Source organism: Hibiscus syriacus, unplaced genomic scaffold (genome assembly GCF_006381635.1).
Source record: "Hibiscus syriacus cultivar Baekdansim isolate YM2019G1 unplaced genomic scaffold, ASM638163v2 tig00110860_pilon, whole genome shotgun sequence".
Classification (NCBI taxonomy): Eukaryota; Viridiplantae; Streptophyta; class Magnoliopsida; order Malvales; family Malvaceae; genus Hibiscus; species Hibiscus syriacus.
In genome coordinates this window covers 776,213-796,567 of record NW_024062891.1, presented here as the reverse complement: position 1 = coordinate 796,567, position 20,355 = coordinate 776,213, and the positions used below count along the sequence as shown (strand labels likewise).

At 35.3% G+C, this 20,355-nt stretch overlaps 1 protein-coding gene and 1 pseudogene across 1 annotated transcript; both read left to right on the top strand.

Moving 5' to 3' along the window:
* Positions 1-19,196, top strand: part of LOC120143670 — a 29,861-nt pseudogene extending 10,665 nt beyond the window's left edge.
* On the top strand, positions 4,980-7,914 carry LOC120143669 (NPL4-like protein 1). Its single transcript, XM_039157932.1, is given in 3 exon segments — positions 4,980-5,412; positions 5,414-6,115; positions 7,540-7,914. Coding segments are annotated over 3 exon segments (1,239 nt in total). The 5' UTR covers positions 4,980-5,130; the 3' UTR covers positions 7,795-7,914.
* Positions 19,197-20,355: the final 1,159 nt, after the last annotated feature.

Sequence of the window (20,355 nt, the reverse complement as noted above, 5' to 3'; positions counted from 1 at the left end):
GATATTTCGATATAACAAATTAAGTTAAATGAATTTTAAGATTTTACAAATGATTTTACAAATGATTTTACAATTTATATTCGATTCAATTAACCGAATATCAAATTATTACTCCAAGTTTTTCAAGATCAATTTAATCCTTACTAAAAGTGTAAAATTGTGATTTGTACTTAAACTATTTTTGAAACAATTTTCACAAAGTATTTTGAACCAAAATCAAGCCTTAAATCAGTTTTTCAAAGGCATGCACCGATGCATTCTCCATGCATCGATGCATAAAGCTATATTTCAAACATCGAATGCATTTCATGCATCGATGCACACTTGGTGCACGATGCATCAAGTGTTCCAACGGTCAAATATTTGAAATTTACACTGATGCACCGATGCATCCTTCATCATGCATCGATGCGGATGCATCGGTGCATGAGACGCTCCACCTAGAAAATTAATTGTTTTCACACTTAAACGGCTCTATTATCTCCACTATCTATCACCAACGTTCAGAATTGATTCAAGGAGTATTTAAACAAGTTCTGGAGCCATTGATCAACAACAAATCATAGAGAAACAAGAGAGAAAGCATCAAACACAAAGTTTGTGCAATTTAAGCCAATTTTCATTCAATATTCATTTTGCTTTCAAAGAACACTTATTGTGCTCATTTGTAATTTTCTTTGAGTGTCTTTTCTTGTTCTAGAATTCTGCAAACATCTTACCTTGTGAGGTTTTCTTATAAGTTTGCAAATTTGTAATCTTCTATTGGGAAAAAGAGTGTTCTCAAGAGTTGGGGTATACTCTTGAGGGAATTGTAAGGTTATCTATTTGGCCTCAAAAGAAAGAACAAATTAGTGAATTTGTTGGAAAATCCTTAGTGTGCTAAGGTAGTGGACGTAGACTTTGTTTGAGAAAGTCGAACCACTGTAAATCGCTGTGCAATTACTTTCAAATTTCTGCAAAGCTTCCACAAAAATTTTTTGCCAATTCACCCCCCTCTTGGCCGATTCCGTCAATCGATTAACTCAACAAAAATGTTTTAAGTGCTTAATTTTATAAACATAAAACCTCAATCTTAAGTTGTTTCAAATATTTGAATTGTAGTTGTATTGTTTTCTTTTTGGCAGGCTGTGCCTTTTTGAAATACGAGACTAAAGAACAAGCCCTTGATGCTCTGCAGGCCATTAATGGAAAGCATAAAATGGAGTTTTGTACTCATTATGTTTCTCCTTTAGAAAATCAACATATTACCCGAAACATTGTTCTGAGTTTCTAACCTGTTTTTATATGGTATCTTTTGCATATTACATGTTGCAATGTTTGAACTATAAAGCCTATGTATTAATCAACTATTTTACTGCTCATTTTTCATTGTGAGAAAATAGTTACTATATCAAAATTTAGTTATCCTTTTATACATGATTAGCTTAGTGAAAAAGCTCAAATTACTAAAGATTCCCATATAAATATGGAAATTATTTGCACAGGCATCAAAAGATGATTTTTGTGACAATATCCCTGTTATGTATTGCAATCCACGAAAGGAAAGCCATCATGCCAACAAAGCCACAGTTGTAGTGGCAAAGGTTGTTGTAAGTTGGCATTTGAAGAGTGTTTGAGTGTTCAAGCCTGGTGTGACCCATCTCCCTCAAATTATAATGAACCAAAAGAAGATGCATCATTATGATTAATTGCATGTTGCATCTAGTATCAAAGTTGTTAAGCAAAAATTCTCTGGTTGCAAAACACATGTACACATTTGGAAGCATTGTCTTCATTAGGCTTTGATAGTTTAATTGATAGTTGATCTTTAATCAAAGGCTTAAGCTTATCTCTTGCCTTCCAAACATGAGTTTATTGAATAAAGGTGTATTATATGCTGGCCTTTATTTTCTGCTATTTTAGGGTTCAAGTGTCCCTTTCGTTGTCAAATGGGCAGATACAGAGAAGGAAAGGCATGCACGAAGGGCTCAGAAAGCGCAATTTCAAGCTTTGTGTAATCCAAATGCTGATTCACGGCATATTTCATTGTTTGGAGCCTTGCCGATGGGTTATGTTCCCCAGTACAATGGATATGGATATCAGGTAGTTTTTCCTTCTCTGCATGGAACAATTTTTAAATTTCAGAAACACATATTTAGCAAAAAACAAGTGACTCTGTTCCACTTTTTGGCTGAGAGAGTTGTCTGTTTTTTGTCATGAAGTTCCAACACAGCATTGTATATCTTAATGTGATTGATCATCTCATCATTTATTAGGATCCGGGAAGTTATTTATGCAGTACCACTTTCCACGAATGCAGAATCAGCCTGCATTTCGCAATATGGTTCCTCCAGTAAATCAAGGAAGTGATTTGCGAGGAATCAGAGCTGACCTCCCTTCCAATATTGCTCCTAGAAACTATGCTATGTCTCCTGGAAGTTATGTTGGCTCGGCTTACCCAGGTGTGCAAGGCCTTAAGTACCCCATGGAATATCCTGGAGGAATGATGAGCCGCCATCCATTGACCGGTTCACCTGGTTCAATGCCACAAGCAAATACAAGCAGTAATTCTTCATCATCTTCCAGTGCTGGTACAAATTCGGGTGGTCAGATTGAAGGTTTGCTATCTATTTTCATCTTAGTTTTGTTGTCTCATCCGAAAGTATATTTTTTGTGGTGACATGTTCTAGTTAATTAGTCTATGCTCTGTCATAGGTCCTCCTGGTGCAAATCTTTTGATTTATCACATACCTCAAGAGTTTGGTGATCAAGAATTGGCTAACGCTTTTCAAGGATTCGGCAGGGTCTTAAGTGCAAAGGTCTTTGTCGACAAAGCAACGGGGGCTAGTAAATGTTTTGGTAAGTGCATTTCCTTGAACTTCTCAATCTGATACGAGCTGTAAGGAATTTTCTCTCTCAAGACCCCCTCGTTGCAGGATTTGTTAGTTATGACCCTCAGGCAGCTGCTCAAAATGCTATAAAAATGATGAACGGATGCCAATTAGGTGGTAAGAAACTCAAGATTCAGCTTAAGAGAGACAACAAACAGAATAAACCTTATTGATCGGTAGCTGAGTCATGGAATGAACCCGAAAATGTCCACACACGTGGTTGCAAGAAACTCGGATGTATCGACTGCGACTGCGGTATCATCATTTTGGATGGATTAAGGATAACATGTGGGTATAGGTTTCAAACCATCCTTGTATTTGATTCATGGGATCAAAATCCCAGAACCTTGTATAATTGGCGCAATCCGTGCACCACACAATTTGTATTCTGTGTATCATTAAATTCCATTTTAAGCACTAATTATTAATTTATTAATTTTTCCTCGAGATTTATATGTTCGTGGTATAATTTGTATTCTGTGGGAGGCTATTCTCATTGGAGTCGAAGGAACGTTGCACTGATTCCGCTGAGACCACAAAGGACATTGCAATTAAGGACCACATTGTACAAACCAAAGAATCCCAAATATACACGATAAGATTTCGGAAAATAAAAGAAAATAATATTATTTACTTCACCTTCAGAAAAAACAGTGTTAAAAATATTGAAAAAAAAGTTAATAATGGACAGTTTGTTTGGGACGGGGGGGTACAGAATTACAGCCAAGGAGCTCCTGTTGAACTGATATACGACTCAAAAACCCAGGTTTTTTCTTTCTTTTTACTGCTTTGCAGTTGAAAACTTGAAGAAGGTATCCCTTTCCTAGATTGCAAAGCTTTTGAATTTGATAAAAATTTCAGATTTATATTTAATATTTTATGACTTTATACAATATATTCTATACTTATGTTATATCAAAGGTGTCCTAGGTGTTTGCATGGTCAAACGTTTAAGGCACCACGTCAGCATTCTGTTACTGTTGTAACTGCTGTTAACGGTGAGTGACCGACTTATTATAAATCATACTATTAGTGATCAATTTGTTACTTTTGGAACTTCAAAAGAGAAAACAAAAACTTAATCAAACATTAGTGACCATTTGTGTAGTTTACCCTATTTTTATTTATTGAACATAAACTATTAATTTGTAACTTTTTTTTCTGCGCCTTATTTTCTACTGCCATGCATTCAGCCTATAATGATAATAAGCTAACTCTTCTTTCTGCTTGTATACCAGTTTGTGGGATGTAGAGCAAAGAATCGTGGTGGTGCTCGAGACTTGAACCGCATAATTATTTTATTTATCCAGCTTGCCACAGCCCACACTTATTCAAACTGCAAGACAATGCTCAAGTTCTGGGCACTTTAAGCTATGGGTGGGTTGAGATTGTTGGGCTGGGGTAAAATTTTCTAAAGACATGTTTTTATCGTATTTTTGAATAATTTAAAAGTTAAATTTTAATTGATTCGTATCTGATTAGATTATTTAAAATCTTTTTCGAATGTTTGATTTGAATTATTTAAAAATTTAAAACTATATTAGATATCTGAATTCTTAGATTGGATTAACGAATCATTATATCAAGTCAATCAAATCAGATTTTTTTTCACACCCCTAATCGGGGTCCAAAACGAAAATAAACAAATGCTATTAAGATAAAATTTTAGTAACTAATCACCATAGATTTTATTCAAAGCATACCCAATCATCGAGAAGTAATATAGGGTATGAATATACATGTTTTAAACATGATTTAACACATACCATCATATTTCACTTCACCAAATCACCACTTATACAAAGTAGAGCATGGTAAGTTCTTTCAAGTAATTTATGCATGTATGTATCATCAATTTTAACTCCTTTTATTATTTAGCTATACTATCATGTTTAGATGGTCAAATCATATGAAATGCAACATATCACTTACCTTAAAGATGTCAAGATAATCTGTTTTATGAGGATCCATCCGGCATCGTTTCAACTTGAGAAAGTTATAGACCCTTTAGAAGTCAATAACGATGTCGTTTTGACACCGTCTGCCATATACTCCTATTTATCTTCTCCTACAAGAAAGCGATCCACATAAACACTTAAACGAAGCTTCAACTCTCGTCCGAATATAAACTCCTTACTCCTCCAAGCATCTGTTTGTTCCCCTTAAATAATAGAGAAGATTCAAACCCTAAATTCCGACTTGTATCAAATCTCACCTAAAACTCAGTTAACTCTCAAATCGCCATAGTTTCTGTTCCACGATGATGCTCAGAATCCGCAGCCGCGACGGCCTCGAACGGATCCAAATCGACGGCCCTCATTTGTCGATCTCCCAGTTAAAAACCCTGATTGAATCCCAACTCCAAATCCCCATCCAGAACCAAACACTTTCCACCGATCAAAATCTGCTTTTAGCTAAAACCCCCGCCGATCTCCTCCGATTCTCCGACATGGCCGACCCTTCCACTCCGCTCTCCGCCCTGGAGCTTTCTCACGGTTCCATTGTGTTCCTGTACTACCACGGAGAACGCACCGTTCCCGGTCGCCCCCGCCGTGATTCCCGCCGGCTCATTCGGCCGTAAAATGACAATTGACGACCTGATCGCTAAACAAACCAGGATCACCCGCCAGGAATCCCCTCACTGCGACTCTGTTTCTTTTGACCGCGATACGGCTAACGCTTTCCAGCGGTACGTCAACGAAACGCTAGCGTTTGCGATCAAACGCGGCGGGTTCATGTACGGTACTGTCTCGGAAGAAGGTAAAGTGGAAGTTGATTTCATTTACGAGCCGCCTCAACAAGGATTGGAAGATGATTTGGTTCTTTTAAGGGATCCCGAAGAAGAGAAACTGGTTGATGCTATTGCGGCAGGGTTAGGGAGGAAGAGAGTGGGGTTTATTTTTACCAAGACACTAATGCAAAGCAAAATGGACTACACTTTTTCGAACAAGGAGATTCTCCAGTCGGCTGAGCTTCACGCCGAGAGTGAGCTGAAAGAGTGGGTGACTGTTGTGGTGAAGCTGGAAGCCAATGAAGATGGGACTGCGGATGTGCACTTTGAGGCTTTTCAAATGAGTGATATGTGTGTTAAGTTATTTAAGGATGGGTGGTTTGTTACAGAATTTGGAGAGGATGATGATCCAAAGCTTTCGAAGATGAAGAAAGATGTTGTCGTTGGGGGGAAGGACGTTAAGGAGGTTGATAATGATTTCTTCTTGGTCGTTGTTAAGATTTTCGATCATCAGGTGCATATTTTTTATCCATGATCTGATTTAATTATTTCATATTGTGTAATTGTTGCTTATATGATTCATCGTTGTGTTTGTGTTTATTATTTTGTTGTTGTTTCTATCGCTTCTCAAAATTTGGAATTTTGCATATTAAGTTTGCATATACGTGAATTAACATATATAAGGTAATAAGTGCCAGCAATTGAGTTTGCTATTAGGTGTTCCTATGGAATGGTGGAGTTGCAAAGGTGTGTTTATCAGGGAGGAGTATCGGTGCAGAACTGAGTTGTGTCTTGCTCCTAGTAAACCTTGGTATATTTAGGTTGCTTTGCATTTTGTTGACAATTTAAGTATTGCTGGGGGTGTTTAAGTGATAGAAGTGATAAATAAACAATTAACCATTCATCAAGTGTCATAAAAACATTTTTGGCTATTAGAGTCTGGTCAAGGTTAGAAATTCAGGCTGACATTCTAAGGTCGCTGTAAAATTTGAAGTAGACTTGGCTTTTCGGGAATATGGGGTAGTATCTTCTAGTTTCCTTTGTGATTTATGCTATAGATTGCCTCTATATTACTAGAGCCAAATGGACAATAATTGAACTCCTTCAAATGATGCATTTGTTGTATGGAATTTTGACATGATCTGATACCCATTGATTAATTGGTTCATTATCTCTATGGATTGCATGGCCTCTTGGTGTTATTGCATGGAGTTTTTATTGGATATGGTTCCCGAGGAACAACCATGACATACTAGGTTTTTGAATTAGAGATTTTCACAATGCATGCTGTCAAGAAACCTTGTCTGACTGTAACCTCTCTCAAGATATCCTCACCCCAGTTTCCAAAGTAAAGATCACAAAGATTGTTTCTTTGTTGTTAACTGATACTCGACACTATCTTGCATTTCTTGATGATGTAAAACTACCATTAAGTTTTGAAGTATTGTTGTTTACTCCAATGTATAAAGGTCATGCGAAATTTAGATTCCTTGAACTATACCTGGCAATGATAGTGTGGCCGTGCAAGCTAAGAAGATCAACAATCACTTAAATAACTGAAAATACCCATGTTAGATATGTAGCTAACTACTGTGCGCAATATACCTATTGGAGTCTATGGCTTTAGAAAACATCATCACATGTTAATTTCTGCCATCGGAGATGTGGTGAGCCTTAAAAGACTCCACCTGCATTTGCTTCTAGTCTAACATAGGATACAATAGTGGCTATAGTGTGTTTAATCTGAGCCTGGACTGTGCCGGGAATATCTGTCAGATCAATGCTCATCATCTATTGTCTAGTTTTTCTCTTTTTTTGCAAGAAGTAAAAAGGTTAGGCAGTTTTGCATACTTTCCTGTTATATGCAGATTCATGTTCCTCTGTTTCTCCTTTATAAAATTATAAGAACTTGCTTTAAAAGTCAACACATAATTGTAGGGACCTCTTTCTTCAAGCTTTCCCATCGAGAACCGAAACAATCTTGTGACTATGAAGGCCCTAAAGAGCCATCTAGAGAGAGCAAAGAGTCTTCCATTTGTGAAGAGAATTTCAGATTTTCATTTGCTTCTATTTCTAGCCAAGTCTCATGGCCTTGGTTCCGATGTTCCAGCACTTGCAGAGTGTGTGGAGACGCAGACGGCTGTGCCAGAAGGTTATCAGCTCCTAATTGAATCCATGGCCGACACGTCTTGATGGCACTTAGCGTACACTTCTATGATTTATCGCATCGCGTGTACTGTATATTTATGATTGTAACAATTACTTTATGCGATTGTTTACTCGGCTCGTCATAAAATCCCAGTTGATTTCAAATTCCTCCCGCGGTGGACATCCACGGAAGAAGGTATAATAAGTCATTGAAGTTTAGTTGCATTAACTTTCAATCTCTCTTGGCTTAGAGATACGGCAAGGCTAGTGTTAATAATATAGATATTAGTAATTATATCAGTTAATTATTTCAAAAATATTATATTATATTAATAAAACTATTAATTTGATTTTTATTAATGTTTCTAAAAATAATTAAAATATTATATTAATAATAAATAAAATAATATTACTTTAAAAGTAAGCTCAATTCAACTCAAACTCACAAGCTAAAAAGTATCAAGTTCAACTCAAACTCGAAATATAATATTGAAACTTGAACTCAAAAAGGCTTGAACTCAAAAAAATTTAGAAGCTCGATTGAAGCCTAAAATTCGAGCTTTATTGAAGTGAAAGAATAGTTCACTCAATGCTCACCAAAAGGCTCCATGATTTTGAATGTCAAATTACCTCTATTATTTATAGAATTTAGTTGTGATGCGCTTCTATGTTTCTTAGCAATGTGAGATTGTTTTGTTCTCATATTTTTACTCTTTAGACTTTTGGGATGCTCTTCTATGTTTCTTAGTCATGTGAGATTGTTTTTAAAAAAAAATTAAACCAAACAATATCATTTTGTTATGATTTTTTAACCCCAAATTTATTTTTTAATTATAGTTATATAATTATATTTATTATTTAATATGTTTTACCTTAAATATTATGTTGTAGTTAATTTGAATCATTTTGTTTCACTTGATTTTATGGTTTTTAACTTATATATGTTATGACTTGCTTTGAATATGACTTGTGATATAAAAAATTATTTTTTATTAAATATTTTTGGTATTTTTATTTAATTTTTTAAATAATTATGACGTCATCCGGTTCTTCCGACCGGTCAGACCGGTTCGACCGGTTGAAACAGTAAATCGGTAGCATGACCGGTTCGCTAACCGGTCTGGTTCTGAAAACCATGATTTTCTCTTATTTTTTATTTTCAATAAGTCAGCTTGTATGTCATGTTTTCCTATGCTTTTAAGACATGTTTTCTTCTGTATTTTGACACGTTATTTTAGGCGTTTGGTGGTTGTTTACGTTTTTTTTAATGGTTGATTAGACATCGTCACGACTGATCAAGATGGTGTTTATTTGTTATATTGTTGATCTTCCCTGCTTTGGACTCTCAGATTAGATTTGGATACCCGTTATGCGTGTTAGCAGAAACTTAGAGTGAAATGCAAGAAAAGAGTGCTTCTTCTATGAATGTTATTCATCGATCATTTACACAGATTGAACAACTATTTAAAGCCTCCAATGAGCTACTGCATAGTTGGTTATAACTAACTACAACCAATTAACTGTTTAACCGCATATGGTTTAGCATTCACTATGCTTCTTACAAACTTCCTTTAACTAAAAAACATACAATTTACTTCTGAACAAATCAAATTTGACCAAAGGAAGAGGTTTTGTTAGAATATCTGCTACATGGCTACTAGTTGGCACATAGTTGATTTGAACTTCATGTGTTGCCACTTTTTCTCGCACAAAATGCAAGTATAGCTCAATATGCTTGCTTTTTGTATGTAATATGGGGTTTACAGCCATAGCTACTGTATTGATATTGTCACACCACACCTTGGGCTCTTCAGACAGTACAATCTTCATCTCATACAGCACAACCTTAATCCACACAACTTCAGAGGTAACATATGCAAGGCTCTTGTAATCAGCTTCTGCAGTGGACCTGGATATTGTATGTTGTTTTTTCGAGCTCCATGCCAGCAAATGGTTTCCATTGTATACACAGTATCCAGAAATCGATCTTCTGTCATCAGTATCTCCTCCCCAATCAGAGTTCGAGAAGGCATTGAGTACCACCAGTTTTTGTGCTTGAGTTGAAAACCAAATACCAGTTTCTAGTATTCCTCGTAGATAGCTCAGAATACGTTTGACAGCAAGCCAATGCACCTCAGTGGGCTTTTATAAGAATTGTGCAACTTTGTTGACTGCAAATGAAATATCTGGCCTTGTATGACAGATGTACTGCAGTGCCCCAACTATACTTTTAGACTTTTGTGGTTTGCTTAACACTTACCCATCATTCTTGCTAAGTTTGGTTGTTGTTTCCATGGGAGTGGAGGCTGAATTTACATTAAGCATTTGATTCTTTTGCAACAACTCAGTAATAAACTTCTTTTGGTTGAGGAACAAGCCATTGTCTGATCGATGTACTTCTATACCAAGGAAGTACTTAAGTTGCCCAAGATCCTTCAAAGAAAATTTCTCATGCAGTGCATGAATTATTTGATCAATTTCGAGTTGGGAACTCCCTGTGAAGAGAATATCATCCACATACACAACCATGTACACTACTTCATGTTCCTCTCTGCGAATAAACAGTGAGGAATATACTCTCAAAGGCTTGAACTTTAAGCTAAGCAAGAATTCTCTTAGCTTAAGGAACCTGTTTCTTGGAGCTTGCCTTAACCCATACAGTGCCTTCTTTAGTTTGCACACTAAAACAGCTCCATCACTAGACTGTTCCTCAAAGCCAGTAACATGTTGCATGTATACACCCTCGCTTAGGTCACCTTTTAGAAACACATTGTTCATATCCACCTGCCTTATTTGCCAGTGACATGAAACAACCAGTGAAATCAATATGTTTATTGTGAAAAATTGAACCACATGACTAAATGTGTCCATAAAATCATAACATGGTATCTGAGAATACCTCTTGGCAACCAGTCTAGCTTTCAACCTTTTTACTGAGCCATCAACACTCTTCTTCACCTTGAAGAGCCATTTGCAGCAAATGGATTTTCCACCAGCTGGTAGCTCCACAATGTCACATGTGTTATTACTAATAAGAGCATTGTATTCAGCCATAACAGTCATCTTCTAGTCATCATCTTTAAAAGCAACTCGAATATTACCAGGCACTTCTTTGCATTGAACCAAGTAGATTTTTGGCTTAAAAATCCCATGCTTGCTTCGAGTTGTCATAGGATGAGTGTTGCTCATTCTAGCATCTGGAACAATTTCTTGACTTTGAACTTACTCACTAGAGACAAACTGTTCATGCTGAGAAGAGGCATTAGCAGCAGACTCAAGAGCAGGAGAGCCAGATTAATTATTTGTTGATTGCTCTTCAGAATGTACATGCAGTTCATTGTTTGTGGTTGCAGGTTGACCAACACTGCTTGCTTCTAGTCTTTGATCAGTACTGACATCAGTATTAACACCTGGCCTTGACACAGTCCTAGCTTGATTGTGTGGACTGATAACAACTGGTATGGCCCTTGATCGAACTACTTTATTACCACCTCTATTATGAGCTGCTGCTTTGTGAGCAAAAAGAAAGATATTCTCATTGAACACCACACTTCTGGAAACATAGATTCTGTCATGCTCATCCATGCACTGATAACCATGATGCATAGAAGAGTACCCTAAGAAAACACAAGCCTTGGATTGAAAATCCAACTTGTGTGTATTGAACACCCTAAGATTAGGGAAACACTAGCATCCAAAGGTTTTGAGAAAACTGTAATCAGGAGGCTTTTCATATAGCTTATGATAAGGAGAGATATTACCAAGGATCTTGGAGGGTATTCTATTGATGAGGTATACTACACTGAGAACTGCATGAGACCAAAATGTTAGGGGCATTGAAGCTTGTGCTAGTATAGTTAAGGCAATTTCTACTATATGCATGTGTTTTCTTTCTACTATATGCATGTGTTTCCTTTCCACCACCCCATTTTGTTGTGAGGTATGTGGACATGATTTCCTGAGCTTAACACCAAGTCTATGTGAGATAACTTCCAGGAACCGAAACTCTCCTCCATTATCTGTTTGTAATGCAAGAATAATTGTTTTAAATTGATTTGAATCTAAGGCAGCAATCATTTCAAAAAAGACAACAACCTAACTTTTATTTCTTAACAGATAAACCCAATTGTTCCTTGGGTACAAATCTACAAAACTCACAAAGTATCAGAAACCACTAGAAACAGTAGAAGTAGGGCTCCAAACATCAATTTCTACTAACTCAAATGGTTGTTTGTACACAGTTTATGACATAGGAAAAGGCTAAGCTTTGTTGTTTCCCATCTGACAGGCTACACACACTTCACTTTTATATACACTTAGCCTTTTATTGAGGACTGTCATCACCACCTCAGCTGTTGGATGACCCAACCTTTTATGCCACAACCAGTATTCATTGGCATTTTTAACAACAATGTTGTTAACTATTGCTGTTTCTTGGATAGTTTGACCATCAAATTTGTACAATCCTCCATCAAGCTTCCCTTCTACCAGCACGACTTCTGTGCTTTCATCCTTAATATAACAAGCATTTTTATGAAACTAAAAAAAACTGAATTGTCTTGAGTAAATTTCGAAACTGACAAGAGATTCTTATTAATATTTGGAACATGTAGTATTTGATCAAGCAAAAGATCCATAGAGACAGTCTTTAAAGCATTTCTACCAATATGATTAATTGGAATAGTGGAACTATCTCCTAGATGAACCTTACCACTGCCAGTGTAAGCTTGTTTGCTCGAGAATGTAGATGTAGTACCAGTCACATGGTGTGTGGTTCCTGAATATGGAAACCACTTTGCATAGTTCAAAGGACCATTAGCCATTAATGAATTGACCTACACATTGTCATTTGGCTCAATGACAGATGAATCTTCATCTCCTGCACTGGCACTTACAAAGGGACTGTAATAACAGTTAGTTGTACGAGGGAAGCATGAACACGTGTTTGCATGCATGTCATTAGACGAGGAGCTTTGTTGAGCAGTTACACCTTTGAAGTTTTGATCAAATCTATGCCATCACCTGTCAACTAGATGACCTAGCTTTCCACACAGTTGACACTACTGTTTAGGTATTCCCTTATACTTGTTAGTTACAGTACTGTTAGGCTTGTAAGTCCCATGATTCTTGTATTGTTGAGTATCTGAGGTCTGGTTATTGTTGTAGCGTGTGAAATTAACTCATGTTGGAAACCTTGATGAGTAATTAAGGCGAGACTCAGTACCAATAAGAACTGATACCACAATATCGAGGGCAAATAGTTTTCTGCTCGCAGTAATCATAGCCACCGTTGGCTCATATTCGATTGGTAGACCATTAAATTTAATGGTGGCGATGTGATCAATGTATGAAATAGGGTTACCACATGTGGCTAAAAGATCATATATTATTTAATGGCCATGATGTAATCTCTCATAAATTGAGAGCATTTATTTATCGATCTAAGGTGACAATGCAAGGCCACTATTTTTTTGGTAGACAACTTATAATACAACCTGGTGATAGTATTCCAGACTGCAGCTATGGATTCAGTTCCAACCAATTAAGGCAGAATGTTGGTACTAACAGTAAAAAGAAGCCAAAGAACTGTCTTGCTTAACATACCGAAGATAAGCTGGATTAACAACTTGCTCACCAGCATCGTTAAGTGTCAGTTTTACTGGAACCACCATAGATTCATCAAGAAAACCTTCAAGTCCAAGCCATCTGATTGTGAGAATCTGTAACATCCCAAACTACGGGTTAGTGACCAAATTATAAAAGTTCAAAAGTTAGTGATTAAAGTAAAATTTATTGAAAAGTTTAGAGATTTAAAGTGATATATTCTTGTATTAGATTAATTATGAGGAATGAAAGTATGAAGGGTAAGGTGGTATTTTCATGTAAAAGATATTTATCTCTTATTTATGAGATAAACATGGGGGTGAAGGAGTATCTGAAAACTTATCTCCTTGCATTCTTCTCCTTCTTCTTCTCCTCGTAAGTCTCCATTAAAGATATTGAGCTAAACAAGTTCCAGAACAAGCGAATAATTAGAATCAATTCGAATCAAGTGAGATTAAGGTGAGTGCATGCTATTATGTATATGGTGTTTTAGGGAAATAAGACTTGTGATGAGTATATTTCTAATATTCGATTGCAAGAACCCATGAGTACAAACATGTTATTGAGATGAGGATTATATTTATATGAGTACATGTATATTTTTTTATATGTGTTATATGTTATATGATTTGTGTAAACATAAGAGCATAAAACATAAGCTATATGATATGATATACATGCTTATATGCATATGTGATCTATGTTATAAGACATGACCGATGTGAAATGAGATAAGCTATGTGACTATATGAAAATGTATCATGAGCTATGAGATAATAAGTTATGAGATTACATACCATGTGAATACATGTGGTATATGATAGAAGAGAAGTAACATGTGATTATAAGAGAATGTCCATGTTATATGATATGAGAGCTATAGGTATAGTTGGCATGCCAAGAGTCGAGGGTTACCTATATCTTTTGGGACATATAAACATAATTACCTAGGCCTTTTGGGACATATGGACAATTACCTATGTTCTTGGGAACATATGGATAGGTCCTTCGGGACACAGATTCAATATGCCACTTAGTGGATTTTATACGAGCTGTGGTGACAGCATAAGTATGCACAACCTCATAGTACTCGTATACCTTGAGTTCTCAATAGTGTGCATGGGCTTATAAAAGATGTAAAGAGTGTGTACATGTTTGCATGTTAAAATGTTATTCTTGTTTATACTGATTCCTATATGATGGTGTGGATTTATAATGTAATATGTATAATTGTTATTAGATACTTGATTAGATGTTTATAATTATAGAAATTCTTTATTATATGTTTATGCCTTACTAAGTCTATGACTTAACGTGTAAGTGATTTACACGTAGGTACTTTGAAGCAGGATGATCAAAGCTAAGTTAAAAGGAACAACATATCTCCGCTCAAAGATCAGATCAGAAGTAAATTACACAGTATGTCTTGTTATATGATAAATAGGTTGGCATGTAAACAAAGTCGGTAAATTAAGTATGAATGCTCTGATCGAGTTTTGTAATGTTTTAAACGTATTTATGTAAATGGTAACTGTATAATGATGAAAGTTTAAATTTTTAGGAGTTTTATATATATGTAGCCGAAATTACTGTAGTAGGGTATTGGTACACTGTAGCAGGGTATCGATACCCCTATAGCATTCTGGAAAATGTTTAACATCGGTACTGTTCATTACTATTCACGGTACTATTTGCATAGTATCAGTACTATTCATACAATATAGTATTATTCATAAAAACATTTCTTTCCTTAAATTTGTTATAATGAAACATAATTCAACAATATATTATCGTACTTTTTAATATAAGTCCAAATGTTCTGTTATTTTGTAAGAATATTCTTTTAAAAAGTCAATGTGACATCTCGGATTCGTATCCGGGTCGGGTACAGGTACGGGTTAGGGGTGTTACAGAATCACTTGCTGCTTCCATAGAAGATAGTTCGAGTCAGTTAAGCGTACATTGATTCTTTTATTAGTAAAGGTGTGTGCGCTAGCTTCTGTCAGTTGCTCATCCTCAGCTATCATCGACAAGCCTTGCACCATGATTTTTCTTCGAAAGCAAACAAGAACCAGAAAGCAAGAAAGAAGAAAGAATAGCGCACAACAAAAGCCTTTTCAGGATCTAAAAGTGAATGATACCATGTTAACTACAACAAAAACTTAGAGTGAAATGTAAGAAAAGAGTGCTTCTCCTATGAATGTTATTCATCGATCATTTACACAAATTGAACAGCTATTTAAAGCCTCCAATGAGCTGCTGCATAGCTGGTTATAACTAACTACAACCAATTAACTGCTTAACCGAATATGGTTTAACAATGTGTTCATTGATAGCTTTTCACTTCGCACGAGTCTGATTTACGGTTTGTCAGTGGTCTTTCAGTGGCTATATCCCCTTTTGTGGTTCATTTACCGATGCAATCAAATATGTTTGTATCTATCTTTGTTCGAGTTTTATTGGTTAGCTTTTAATCTTTCTTTATATGGTCATTATTTAATCTTAAGTTGCAAGTTTTGTTTCAATGATTATAAGAAATTATCCTAATTATGCGTTTAATTTACGATTATAATTGTAATTTTTATTGTAATTTAGTATATTTCCTATTTTGCATAAAATTAATGATTTAAAAAAATTATGTATAGAAAGGTAATGGGTTTAAGATAACACAATTTTATTTATTTATTTATATATTTATATAATTTTTTTTCCAAAACATACACTACATTTGTATATTTCTTTTATCATTTAATAATTAATTTATTTCACAACATTAATATATAATTAATTGATTTAACTTGTAAATCCTAATTAAATCACAAAGACCTTTTTAAGTTTTAAGTATATAAATATAAAATGAGAAAATAACCTCAGTGACCGAAAATACCTTATAATATACGATTTTAACCAACTTTTTTGGATTTGCCAAAATGACCAACAAATCGCAACGCGAACTCTAATTTTTCAACTCAATTTCCAAATTCGCAACGCGAATATCCAGATTCGCAACGCGATTTTGAAAAATGTGTTGCGATAGTTAAAATGTGTTGCGAGAGTTTGAAAAACGTGTTGTTGCGATAGTGAAAAAGTGTTGCGATAGTGAAAAATCCAAAATAAGTTTACATTTTAACTATTCCAAATTCACGTGGAGTTTGAAACAATAAAGAATGTGTTGCGATAGTGTAAAAGATTCCCAAGCCATTTGTAAGATCTTAGTTTGAAACAATAAAGAATGTGTTGCGATAGTGTAAAAGATTCACAAGCCATTTGTAAGATCTTAGTTTGAAACAATTAAGAATGTGTTGCGATAGTGTAAAAGATTCCCAATTGTTGGCAATGTTCAATCCCACATCGTATTGGAAACACTATTGGGAATGGGTATTTAAGGCTTGGATTTCTCACTTCCTTGTTGAGTGGAAGATAACAAGGGGGACTCTCGCGCACCGCCGCCGCCGCCGTCCCATCTCGGGTCGTGGTCGTGGTTGTGGTAATACGTGTCTTCGACACGTCCGCGCGGATACTATCATTTTAGAGAAAATTCTTAAGAAACAAATGCAATACCACCAGTCGTTGCGATTTTGGAAAATCGCAACGCGAACTTCGACTATCGCAACGTGAACTTTGACTATCGCAACGAATTTGGAAAATCGCAACGCGAACTTGGACTATCGCAAAATCGCGTTGCGAATTTGGAAACTGAGTTGAAAAATTAGAGTTCGCGTTTTGTTGGTCATTTTGGCAAATCCAAAAAAAGTTGGTTAAAATCGTATATTATAAGGTATTTTCGATCACTGAGGTTATTTTCTCATATAAAATATCATAAAATTGAAAAAAGAAACTCTAAATCACAATTATCAAAATAGTTGAATCAAATTATTATGATAATTACTATTTTTACCTATTAAGTTATTATTGATTTTGTACTATACAAGACATTCTTTGAGATTACTTGGTTAGAGCCGAATTTTAAATTATAAAAACTTTTTTTTATCACCAATTACCATTAGAAAGACGAAATATTAAGATTTAAGTAGTAATTTTGTACTCTAATTTGTATTAAACAATCGATTAAATCTATTCAAGAACAAATATATTCAATAGTGATTTTGAACAGACAAATTATATCAATTTTGATTTTTATTAATACTGATTGTTACCATGTAGCCGTATTCACATTACTGTTAATAATGTTAATATAATAATTCATTGTGTTGACATGTCAAGTATGATGTTAACATGATAATTTACGATGTTAATGTAATAATATGTATCGTTAATAGTTGCGTCAACACAATAATAATCAATCTTAGTTAGAGGGTCAAATTAATATAGCTCATGAATTTAAAGGTTGATTGGATATAATTTTGAAAGATGATCAAAATAAAATTAAAATGTAATAATAAATATAATTTTAATGGTTGAACGACTAATTCAAAAATAAATTAATAGGTAGATGATTAAGTAGATAGTTTACCCGAAAAAATACACTGAATTTCCCTCTCGAAATTTCTTCTCGCTTTTCTCTTTCACTCTTCTTCTCTAAACCCATATTACATAATCCGGAAATTATTTATTATTTCCGATTGGCGCCTATCATTTTCTCTCTTTCTGCACTCAAAATTCCCGGTCAATTTCTCTTATTAGTTACTCAAAATCATAGGCCATGGATGAAGACGTGCCTTTAGCTTCCGAAATCACCACTCGTCCCCAGGTATATCTCTAATCTCCTTTTCAGTCTCTTTCTTCGCCATGTCTATTCCATTTGTGTAGTATATCAACTAACCTGATTTTGGTGAAATTTGTGTGTGCCTTTAGCTTCCGAAATCACCACTCGTCCCCAGGTATAACTCATTTTAAGTTCAAGCATGTGAACTATCAATGTAATATGTTGGCTTAACTATGAAACTTCAGGGGGAAGTTGAAGATTACCAGGGTTCAAAAAAGAAGGAATTCAAGAATTTTAAGGAGAATCTTGTTTCATTTTGGGACAATTTGGTTATTGAGTGCCAGAATGGACCATTGTTTGATAGAGATTTGTGTGACAAGTGCATGGACTATATAATTGCCTTGTCATGGTTAGTACAGTACCATTGTGAGTATTATTTTTAGTGCTGCATTTATGAAGTGGCTTATTATGATTTATTTTTCCCTGGTTTTGACACTGATGACGTTGATATTTCTGTGGCTGTATGCGCCATAGGGCTTGTAAAACAATTGCCTAGGTAGCCCCTCTTATATATATATATATATGTGTGCACGCATGTGTGTATATGCATATTTCCCGTGTTTGGAGTGTCCTTGGAGGGTCATGTCCCCGTATTCATATCCAGAATGTGTCCGACACGGATATCAAATATGGATGCTTTGAGAAAAATGAATATTCAGAGGTTCATTCAAACCTACTCAATCTGATTGATGACGGGCTGGAGGGTGGGGGCAATAGGCACATATTGGGAAGTAATGTAACCCCTCAGACCGATGCGGGTAACCCGATTCGATCTGGAGTGTCATATTAGGGCCATCGGTGCGACCCACTGTAAAAATAGCGGAAAATTTAAAACCTTTATTAAAACATGTAAACTCATAAAATCATTTGTCACTATTTAAAAATAAAACAGATTTTTAGACTCGTATATAAAACAAAATACAATTACATGCCCCCTAATCACATGTACCATACTCTGCAAATAACGCCGGAAGAACTCCTTTACTGATGTTGATAGATGCACTGGTTCAATCCTTTTAAACTGTAATGGTGAGTAATAGAGTGAGCTTCGGAAAGCTCAGTAATACAGAACTACCAGATGATGTTGAAGAACGTGCAGATACAGATAAATATATATTTCCTTATTGGTTCAGATATCTATAGATTTTTTAGGTTGAGCTGAGGTCCCATTAATATTTCAGGTAGTAACAGATAATATTCAATTCAGATGGAAATATTTCAGATATCTAGGTTCAGGAGATCAGAATATGTTATCTAGTGTTTTCTCAAAAATCATGTAACTTTTCAGATCTTTTCAAAACATATATATATATATACCCCCATCCGTCAAGTCTAAAATGTGTAGGTTCCCCAGAACCATACACCCACCATCAAGTCCAGTAAGGCCCTGAACACACAGTCGAGGAACCGGTAAGTAAGGCCTTGAGCACACAGCCGAGGAGCCTCCAGGTATTCTTCCTCCAACATTAACCCCAAAAAAAACATGTTCCGTCCGTAAACGGAAATATCAAAAATCAAATCATAATTCACGTCAAGTATCATATCAAAATCCAGGTCAAGTATCAGATCATAATCCAAGTCAAGTATCAGATCAGAATCCATGTCAAGTATCAGATCAGAAATCAAATCAAAAATCAGGTAAAATATTCATGTGAGTAGGGAGCACACCAAAATTTACAAATAGAATTCAAAGATATTGGATAATCTTAATAAGTAGAGGAACACGGATCTTCAGTATACCGATAGAATATCAGAATTCAAAATCACTATTGGAAGAGTTCAATAACTGACATAATCATTAGTTATTCAGAATGTGACTTGAGCTGATAAGGAAGAAATGAAGGTTCATGACATTTACATTCTATATCGATTGATCGGATTATCGGACAACTCTTAGATGAATAGTTCCCAGAACTAATGCTTGTCGATTGGTCAATTCATTGTTCTTACAGGGTATTTACTCTTTAATACCACAAATTCTTGTCCAAATATCATTTTTTTTGAAATCATCGTTGAATAGATCTTCCAATGCCTTTATTTCATTTCCACGCTTCCACAATATCATATAATGTTGACGTATTTGATTATTTTGTTCATAACCCATTGTAATTGTACACTATATAAACTCATCAGAGTTTTCAGACTTATCCAAATCACTTATAAATCCTCAGTCATTGAGGTTACCTAGTTCATTTAGCAATCATGTTCATTCCAGTTACTTCGGGATTTTCCAGAGTAATTCAAACGTTCCTGAATTTTATATACATGTTGTACTT